Source organism: Talpa europaea, assembly GCF_964194135.1.
Source record: "Talpa europaea genome assembly, chromosome: 5".
Classification (NCBI taxonomy): Eukaryota; Metazoa; Chordata; class Mammalia; order Eulipotyphla; family Talpidae; genus Talpa; species Talpa europaea.
The window spans coordinates 50,026,645-50,037,139 of record NC_140071.1 but is presented as its reverse complement, the minus strand read 5'-3'; the positions used below and the strand labels follow the sequence as shown (position 1 = coordinate 50,037,139).

Sequence of the window (10,495 nt, the reverse complement as noted above, 5' to 3'; positions counted from 1 at the left end):
CTGCCTAGAAGGACCCAGTGAAATGTAACTACGAGTAGGGGGCCAGTGCAGGCATATGTGTGAGGTGTTGAAAAACTTAATTTAAAAGGAGAATTTTTAATATTTTCTTCTCTGCCAAGTCTATCCTTTGGGATATGAACTGAGGTTGTGATATGGTCGCCTGGAGGGAAGTCCCCAAGTGCTGTGTGTGGCTGGAGTGTTGTCTGGGCAGCAGAGCCCTGGCGTTGTCCTCCCACGAGCAGGGGGCAGGGGACATGCAGAGAGCCTCCCTGTCCACCCTATTCAGAATTCTGCAACTCATTCTTCACTTTCTCCTAATCCCTAAAGATTGCTCAATTGTGAGCTCCCCAAGAGCCAGTCATTTTCTGCTCATCTCTCTGTAATGTGTTCAGTCAAAGAACCTTTTTGAATGATGCTGGCTCCTTTTTTTTTTTTTTAAAGATTTATTTATTTATGCATACAAAAACTGGGGTACAGGCCAGAGGTGTGGGGGGTGAGAGTATTCACCAGAGACAGAGTAGGGAACAGAACAGGCAGATTGACTGAAATACACTGCTGAGAGGAGCAGCGGGCGAGACAGGAGAGGTCTGCTGCGCCAAGTGGGTAGCTCCCTGGCCGGGGATTGAACTCATGCTGCATTGGCTGCTGAGAGCTCCATGGGTTGTGTCCCAACCACTTGGGCCACCAAGGAGGCCCAAGGCTCCTTTTTCTCTAAGTAGAAGCTGGTTGCTCAGTTCAGCTTTTAAGGGGACAGACACATACAGAGGCAAATAGGATGCCTGCTACTGGTGGAGAGGAGGGTTAGCAGGATACCAATGGCAAGCTCCATTCCTGGCCCTGAAACCTGTGACCATCTGTTTGAAGGCAGTAAAACACTCTTGCCTCTGTCAAATCCTGCCTTTTCTGGCCCAAAGTAGATTCTGACCTCAGAGTGGTCTGTGATGAATAACCAACCAAGGCAGTAGTCAGTGTCTGTGTGACAGGTTTTTCTCACATGTGGGAATTAATATGAAAGAGGAAAGGGGAGGATGTTTTATACACAGAACATCTCATGTCTTTATAATTTTTTTTGTCGTTTTCTTACTTAAAGAGCAGACTCCTCCCTAGATGATATGCATAGTGAAGGGCAGGGTGGAGCTCTGCTGGCTGCTTACATGGGGCCTCCTGCAATAATTGCTCTCATTTTTTATTTTCGTTGCAGATGCGGAAGCCATGGAGTTGAGCTGCAGCGAAGTACCTCTTTATGTAAGTCCCCAAGCATTGCACTTCGGGTCTAAGTGGTCCTTTCTTAGACTCAGCCCATGTAATTGAAGTGGGGAGAAATGTTTTTCTCACTATTCAGCCTTTTGAAAAACAACATACTGAGTGTTGCTGTCTAGTTCAAGTATTTGCATGGAGTCTTTGAAAACTGGTTGGCTCCTGAATTCCAAATTCTGGGTTTTAATTCTATTTCCCTGAGAGGAACTTCTTTAACTATGTAACTTCTGGACTCAGAAGTTACATACTAGTTCTGAATACTAGTTCACTTAAGTGGATGATTTTTGAACACACTTAATGATAGTATACTAATAAATAGCCAAGATTTTTTTGTGTGCATGTATCCTTTGTGGGGGCAAGCATCAGTGGCTATTGAGAGAGTTAAAATCATGAAATAGGAATACAGAAGGAATGGTGCTGGCACATAGACCAAGTATTCAGGGACTGGCTGACAGCTGTCCAGATGTCACATCCTAGCTAGATGTGCCTTCTGGGTTGAGAGGCTCTAGTACATGAACTTTTTCTGGGTGTAATAGGGATGTGATCTGATTGTGTCTTTACATATAAAAATGGCAGATGCCGTCATCTTCCCTCCTTCATTTCAGGCAAAACCTCTTTCCTTGGATCTTGTCTGGATTAGTTGGGAGGTAGAGGGGGAATGAATGTGGGGGAACTGTGGTTTCAGGTGGCCTTTGAACCATCAACTCATGGAATACTAATATAGCTCTAGAATACAGATATCACCTCACCTCAAATTTATGCTTAATAGAATGAAATATCTTGGGACTGGAACAAATTCAATCTGAATCCTCAATTAAAACTTATATCTCCACTTGCCCTTACTACGTGTCACTACCCAGGCTCTCTCCCTCTCTACACTACCCCTCAACCCTCTCCCCATACCCCCTCTACTCTTGGAGAATGATAGGATGAGAAAACAAATGGATTTTGGAATAATAAAAATGCTGCCTCCAGGGCTACCCATTGGCCAACACTACTTTCTCTAGGTTGTGATTTATAGGTCAAAAAATGGGAGACATTGGGCTCAGCCCAGTTGTGATCATGGATTAAAAAAAATGTTCTGAGGGTAAATTTGAAGTACTCCCAAGTCTTTTTTTTTTTTTTTTAAACCCTTTCCTTCTTTGCTCTTTTTCTAGCCTGCTCCCCTCCCTCAAAACAAGTGTACAAACCTAATCATGATAAATAATGGTATAATTGTTCAACATATGGGTACAGGTAATTTGAACTCATACTTAATAGATTACAACCAGACTGAGGGAGAATTACTACCATTGCCTAAGGAGTGAAGAGACAGAGACCAAACAAAACCAATTTTTTTTTCTAATTCTCACGTGATATCAACTAATTAGAATAAAATGAGATACACAGAAATGTTAATAAGTCACGGTCTTATCCCCTATAGATAATATATTTGAACAATTCTAAAATACATCTTTTCTTCCCCTTTTAACCTCTCTGGAATTGAGTGCTCTGACATTCACTGTTCATCCTGGCAGATGTCATGATGTAGCTGTCATTATTACCTATGCATGTCACCTTGGTCATAATGGTTCATGTTGTCACTTCAGATGACCTATATGCCCTGTTGCTACCACATGAATTAATGGCTTTCAAGGTGATTTGACTATGAGTTGGCATTAAAAGGCAAAGTTACTGTGTATATAGGAAGATATGGAAACATCAGCATAATACGTGATAAAATCTGTCCAAGTTTAGAAGAGCTCTTTTAATAAGTGCAAATTCAAATTCTAATATTGTCATTTTTGGGAATTTTTCTCTTAGCTTAAGTGGTAATATAAATATACATACATTCAATATCCTGCCATCTTAGCTGAAATACATGATGTTTATTTAACATCATTGACTCTTACTATAGGTATGTTTGTAATCTGTTTTATTCACTTAATATTTTATGTCTATATTATTGCAGACTTATCTAAGCCGATTTGAATGTTTGGATGTATGCAGTAAGAGGTCAGCAGGGTATATTATAATGAAAAGAAGTCTTAAATTCCACCAAACAAGTAACATGTAAATAGAACACAGAAAAACTGTACTACAACTTGTTTCTGTAACATGAGGCAGGCCTTCTCTCTGACCTTTTCTGTCTTCTAGTTTCTCCTAACTTACTACCATCTGATTCAGAAACCCTTAATAATAGTTTCACTTTTCTTGTATTTCATATACATGTTTGTCATAAAAATAGAAATAAAGAGAAGCAAAAAGAAAAAAATGAAGACCTCATGTTTAAGTCCATCCATGATAAAACATTCCTCTTACATTTTGGTACATATTCTTTCAGAGTTTTCTATTTATGTTGTATTTTATTGAAGGTCCTTTAGCACTTACTTAAATGATGTTTTCTCACTTAACAGTGCTATATTACATTGGGTCTTTTAATTTTGGTGCTTTTATGTATTTCTGATAGTCCAGTCCAGTTGTTATGACTGGTTCTTTTGGAAAAACAAATTAAAATAATGCAGGCAATTGTACAATTAAGAGAAAATCTCAACAAATGTAGAAATTTGGATGAGTCTATAACAGTGAGATGATTCTCAGAATTATAAAATAATAGTAAGTAAAATTGTATTTTATTGACTGGAAAATCTCACTGACAGGATTTAAAAGGTAAATTATGACTTATTTCAAGGATAATTAGATCACACAAATGGAGCAGAGATATGGAGGAAATAAATGGTAGAGTTTTTCCCCCAACTTCTACCCACCCTTCAAAATAGGACACCTCATTTGGGGGAGGCCATATAGGTGAATATTTTGTTCTTTGATTGTAACAGGTTTGGATTTCTTCTAACATTCTATAGTTAAATGTCTCTCTATCTGTATTTTGGGTCAGTAAAGAGAATCCTTCCTAATGGTGATAGAGATGTCTTTATTCATATAGAACAATCAATACATGTAAAATCATTTTTTTCTTTTCATTATGCATTATGTTAGATCCATGAAGAAATTTTGGCTTTCTTTTTAAAGTATTATTTCTTTATGTTTTCCACTATTTTTTTCTTCTAGAACAACTAATATTCCAGGATTGGGCTGCTTTAGCTTTTTTTTTTTTTTGGCCTAAATTCTAGAAGCAGGTTGTAGCTTTATTTTCTACTTAATTTTCTGTAGTGTCTCTTTTTTTTAAAAAAAACTTTTCTGTTTGCCACACAGTTTTAGATTCTATTACTTTACTTCTGTGCAGTATTTTCACATCTTGGCTTGTTTCTTCTTATACCCACATAACTTTATATTATAACCACAAAGCAAGAACTTAAATATTTTTCTTTCTCTCCCAAGAGTCTCCTTGAGACAGAGGTGCAGTCTCTCATTCTGTTGTGCTGTAGAATTTTTTTTGACTCATTTCTGTTTGTTTATCTTTAGGAAGGAGACTTAGTATTGGGGATGTGAGGATATTCCTGAACTCAGCCACAGACTTATTCTAACTTTTATAATTTTATTAATGTTGGTTTAAATCATTTTTTGTGTTTTAGAGGTATGGGGTCTCTCCCCTTCAAGTGAAACTATGCCACACCCACCTCCAAAGCAGCTTCAGTTCATCCCCACAATCCTTCGTGCTCCCTTCCCCCGTCACAGTTCTGTAATCAACTTTCTAGGGTTTGTTGTGAGCCTGACTATATTTGGCCTTTTGTTCTCTATATTCTCTGTGTCTTTTGACTTCTGACTTATTTTGCTTAGCCTGAGCCATGAAGGCCCATTGATTGTTTGAAGTAATGACGCTAAAGAGAATTTGGAAAGCCTTAAAAAGTATAACTTAGAATCACTTTAATCTAAGATGTTTATTTTCTACCTTACCTCTTGGGACTTTAAAGTCCCATATTGGAAGTCATAAAGTTGTTTTTGTTTGTTTTAGTTCATTGCTTCTAGTCTTAGCTTGTACATAAAAAGAGAAAGGAAATGATGCAAGCACAGCTTCTAAAGGAGAGGTTTTGCTTACTGGGTATTTGAATTTTGAAGAGGAAAACAACTTTATTTTAGATAACACTGATTATTGAAATATAACAAGCACAATTACCAAGAAGAATTTCAAGTAATCTTATTAACTCTGAAAGAACTTTCAGTAGTATTTGGTGCAGTCCTCTAAAAATTTATTTTACACCCCCCCCCCACACACCCCTCCATAAAAGGAATTATATGGAAAACTGTTACCTTGAACAGATCCCATTAATCCCTGCCTGTTTCACACCTCCTCTCTTCCCACATAATGCTGGCTAGGACCTGCAGTCCTTCTCAGCAACCTAAGTACCCCCTGGGAACTTGTAGGAAATACAAATTCCCAGACTTCACTGTAGACTTGCTATATCACACTATCTGTGATGTCTCTGTGTTTTAACAACCTTCAAGTACTTCTAATATGCACTGAACTTTAAGAATATGTACATTGACTTAGTACATATATTACCACTTTTTTTGTACTCATGATATCCTAAACATATATATATATATATATAAATATATATATTTATATATACACAAATATATATAACAAACATTGCTGGGTCATATTTATGGACACAGCTATATCAACTCAGCAATTCTTTGTAGAAATTACTATAAATCTTTAGACATAATTCCAATTCATTATTTTTAATGAATGGGTGTGGATCAAGGCATAACCCCATAGATGGGTATTCACCTTATTTCAGTTCTTGGCAACTGTGTACAGTTACTCGCTTAACATCCTTGTCCCTATGTCTTTCAATATTGATGCTTTTATCTCTGTGGGGTAGGCTCCCAGAGTGGAGTTGCTGGATGAAGGGTGAACATAATTCAAATTTCAGTGGATTGTTTATCAAATGAGATGTAAGTTCATTTTGTTCAGCAACTTTCAGAAATATTTGGTTGACTTAATTTATTGAGAAATTGGGGGTTATGCTCTCATTTGCATTGTACAAAGAAAGGTAACATGCTGATGCATGTTACTAATTTTAGGAAAGTTCAAATACCCCTTTGCTTGTTTAAAATGATTTTTTTTTTGGCCACACTGTTTCATTTCTGCTGTTTGTTGGTCTGGCTAATATGAGCATCTAGTCCAGGGAGATTTTTATAACATCTGCAGAGGGTGTGTCTGTGGCCCTTTGCGTGTGGGCTCTTGTTCTCTACCCTTCCAGACATGCTCCTTGCCACTGACTGAGAAGAGTATCATTTCTTTTTTTTGTAAATTGTATAACCATTTGGGCAGCAGAGTTTTCACTTTAGTAGCTTGTTGCCAGCTGGATTTAAATAGCTTCCCTATTCCCTTAGCATTTGATGTTTATTATTTTATTCTGAGTTGCAGTATCCTGCTTGGTCCAATTATATTGGTTGCTTCTGGGCTCATTGCATATATTAATTGAAGATGTAATCTGATGCTTAATGATCTGATCAGCCCTTCAGGTTGCTGAGCTAAGTTCCCCCAACAACTGCTTCTATTTCTGGGCTTGGTGTAATTTCCTTGAATGCTTGGCCAAGGGAGCGCCCCTTTGTCCCAATGCTCAGGCAGGGCACAGGGGGGCTTTGGGACAGGTCCCAGAGCCATTTCTACTTCAGGGAGGCAGCTTTTTATCAAGGTGGTAAGTGACTTGGTGGCTTTATTCTGTGATCACCTGGCAGACACCTCCTTCCTGACCCCTGCAGATCCCTCTGGCTTCTGGTTCCTGTTGAAGGAAATCCTGTCCTCCAGATGCTGTGCCTCCTCTGCCTGTGGCTCCACATCCCCCCATGGGCCTCCTGTGGCTGACCTCTCCTGACCACTGAGTTAGACTCTTAGTATGTGTAATGGCAGAATGGCCACAGGGCAGGATCTCTATGACCCGAGCAGACGGGGTTTAGGGTAAAGTAAAAAATCAGGCTTTTCTGCCCTCCTGCCATTCAGGATAGATGATAGATCCTTGAGGTCCTGAATGCATGCCTGATGGCGGACACCTGGAGTAGGGTGTGGGCATATGCAGATGGGATTCACCTGGGCTAAGACTGGGCTTTTAAGGACGCCTTTAGAAGCCAAGAGAAGAGGAACAGAGAAGCCAAGAACAGAAGCCAAGAGAAGGAGAAGCAGAGAAGCAGAAGCAGAGCTATGAGAGAGCCCAGATAGGGTGAAGACTTGCTGGGGGCCGGGAGGCCTGCCAGCCTCCTGGCCCCTGAGCACCCCTGCTTGCCATGTACCTGGTAAATCCCAATAAAAGCCTGAAAAGCCACTGAGGGCTCCAGGACTAGGACTCCTCCTTTACCTGGCCTGCTGGATCAGAAAACCTGCACTGTGTCTGTGCCTGACCCTACAATCAGAAAACCTGCACTGTGTCCTTCATGCCTCTACATGGGGTAAAGGAAAAGAGAGAGAGTCCTGGAGCCCTCGGTGACTTTTCAGGCTTTTATTGGGATTTGCCAGGTACACAGCAGGCAGAGGGGCCGGAGGAGCTGGGAGGCTGGGAGGCCTTCTCTGGTGGTCTCTGCTTCTCTGCTCCTCTCGGTTCTGCTCTCTGCTTGTGGTTCTTTCATTTGTTCTCTTATGGTTCCACTGGTGTCCCCGTGACGCTGCCCTTAAAAAGCACAGTCTTAGTGCAGGTGAATCCCATCTACCTATGCCCACACCCTACTCCAGGTGCCCGCCATCAGGCATGCATTCAGGACTGCGAGGATCCATCATCTATCCTGATGGCGGGAGGGCAGAAAAGCCTGACACTTTCCATTTACCCTACAGTATGTGATGATACCTGACAGACAGGCAACCTTTGCCGGTCAGCCTTGTTTTTCAGATGAGAAAATTAAGACTCAGAGAGAGAGAGGGGCTCATTTGACTTCAGTTAAGTCAGCTGATTTGACACTCAGGCTTTTAAAATGCTAAAGTCTTTTTTTTTTTTCTCAGAAAGTTTGTTAGTAATAGGACCTACAATAAGTTGGGTTTTCCCACCTTTACTGGCTAATTAAAGTGACCTTCCCCACTGTAGGAGCATCATAGTTCCATTGCCCCCTTGGCAGGAACTCAGGGTGCCTTTCTGTGCTTTCCTGCCCTGCAGCCTTCCATGAGCCTTACAACATTCAGAAAGGTGCTGCTTTCTGTACCTTTAAGTAAAATGTCTCCCTTTTCTTTCTTTTTTCTTTTATTTTTTGTCTTGCTAGATGATGCTGCCTGTAACTAAGTCTAGGCAAGCCCTGATCTTTTTAAGTTCACAAAAATGTTGGCCCATTAATTGATAGTTATTTGCCCCGTGAACCTCAACTTAATAGAAATTTCATTAGTTCAGGTGTTAGAAGCTGTGAGTGAGGGTGTCTTTCAACACACATTAGTACATATCATTCTGGCTTTGAGAATGAATTGGGAGGGACTTTTGCCTGAAATCAACTTTTTGATCAAGTGCTTACCTTGTGCAAGTTAGTAAATTATATTCACATTACCTGTGTCTAGGCTTAAACAATAGCACATGCGTCTCCGCTAACTGCCGCCAGTTGGTGGCTTTCTGCTTTGCTGTTGGAGCTGGGCTCGCTGCATGCAGCTTTCTTTGTGGCTCTTGCTTCTGCCTGACCTTTCCCTGCCTATTCTGCCTGGCCTTGCTCTTTTACATTTTGCCTTTTTTCCTGTCTTCCTTATGAAGAGGCGAACAAACTCCAAAGCAACATGCTCCAGCTGTAAAGCAAGAGGACCATGGTAACTCTTTTGCTCTGCTTGGCCAGCAGCCATAAGCTGTCAACTCCATGAGCTGTGAACGCTTGAGCTCCTTAGCTGCTGTAAGAGATTGCTGGATGGTTCTGGCAGGAAGAGAAAGCAAAAAAACCCTTCTCAGATTTAGCAAAACCTTTGACTTAGGGATGTGCTCTAAGTCCTCCATGAGCTTCATCTCTTGTTCACATTCTAAAAGCAGTGCTCTTCTTTCCTCTTGGCACTCAAGCGCTCTGTGGTACCCCATCACTCAGAGGACAGACTTCTGCGGAAGAGTTCAAAGGTAAGATGTGAAACTTCAGGAAACGGTTGGAAGCATTAACCTCAGCACCCATTTTTCAAGGAATTTCTTTGCCGGTATGGACTGGGGGCTGTGAGTAAATAAGTACCAAGTGTTCCTACAGTCTGATTGTCTCACGTCCATATTTCAGGGACAGCCCCCACAGATTGTGTAATGCGCAGCCTTGTCTTTAACACAGAACTTGAAGTAATTGCCATTTTTGTTCTCTTTGGTTTTGAAAACTGTTGCCATCTTAGGAATTTTAAGACATGCTGTGTATGGGTCAGATTTTTTTTTTTTACTTCTGGAGAATGCTCCATAGAGGAAATATGATGTGATCTTGTCAAAATGTCCTATTTACACAACCTGCAAAGGCAGTGCTTGTAAATGGTGTGGTGACATGGCATTAGCTACAATTCCTTCCCTCAGCCCTGAAGCTCTCTCTGTGTGTGTTTTTTGAATAAGATGTCTCTAACTCCTGCCTCCTCTTCCTCTCCAGAACTTTACAATGCCACTTCGACCCTATTATTTTTATTGAAACTGGTGACACAATGGTCACTGATTTTGCTCTTGTTCTTTCTTAATCTAAGGCATTTCTTTCTCAAGTCTCCATTCAGTGCACTATACCAGGCACTGAGGGTATAGCAAGGAGGGAACCAGGTCCCAGGACTTCACTTTCCCAGAGCCCACGCAAGAGTGGACAAATGGACAATAAGTAGATAAAACAATAAAAACCTAAGAATTTCAGGTAGTGGTTTATGTTGGGTAATGTAATGTTGTGGCGTGATATGGCAGAGAATGGAGTGATTGTTGGTTGGGATAGGGCTGGGAGCCGGGCCCTCAGAGAGCTTTCTAGTAGAAGAATCAAAGCATAAGAGACCCTGGAGTAGCATGAACTTTTGTATTTGAAGGCTAGCGAGAGGCCAGTGTGACCAGCTCATCGTGAGGAGGCGAGGAGAGATGGGAGAAGTGCCTATGTCCAAGACATGGAAGCTTTGGCAATGATCAAGGCAATCAAAAGAGAAGTCAGTGGGCAGTCTAGGTGGGGATGTCGCCTGATCTGATTTAGACTTAAAACAGGTGTAGCTGGTGTCCAGGAATTCTGCTTATTCTGTTTTGACTTGTCTGTCTGTTGTGCTTTTCTTCTTTTCTGCTTATGGGGGTGTTCCCCAGGGCCCACTCCTTCCTCCTCTCTCTCCTTCTTAATCCCCCCGTTGCTCCCCCTTGCAGATTCCACATGTGGGTCCCTCCTCCTGACCTCTGCCCACATAAAATCTTCTGTTCCA

General features: G+C 41.0%; 1 protein-coding gene across 3 annotated transcripts in view; it reads left to right on the top strand.

The window, feature by feature from the left end:
* Positions 1-1,201: 1,201 nt before the first annotated feature.
* Positions 1,202-10,495, top strand: part of ARHGEF28 (Rho guanine nucleotide exchange factor 28) — a gene marked incomplete at both ends in the record, with an annotated part of 239,958 nt that continues 230,664 nt past the window's right edge. For 2 of the 3 annotated variants that reach the window (XM_084234064.1, XM_084234063.1), the window contains one exon: positions 1,213-1,245. In XM_084234064.1, the coding sequence (XP_084090190.1) occupies positions 1,213-1,245 (33 nt within the window). Of the gene's footprint in view, positions 1,246-10,495 lie in introns of all 3 variants that reach the window. The other variant, XM_084234065.1, reaches the window with a different exon arrangement.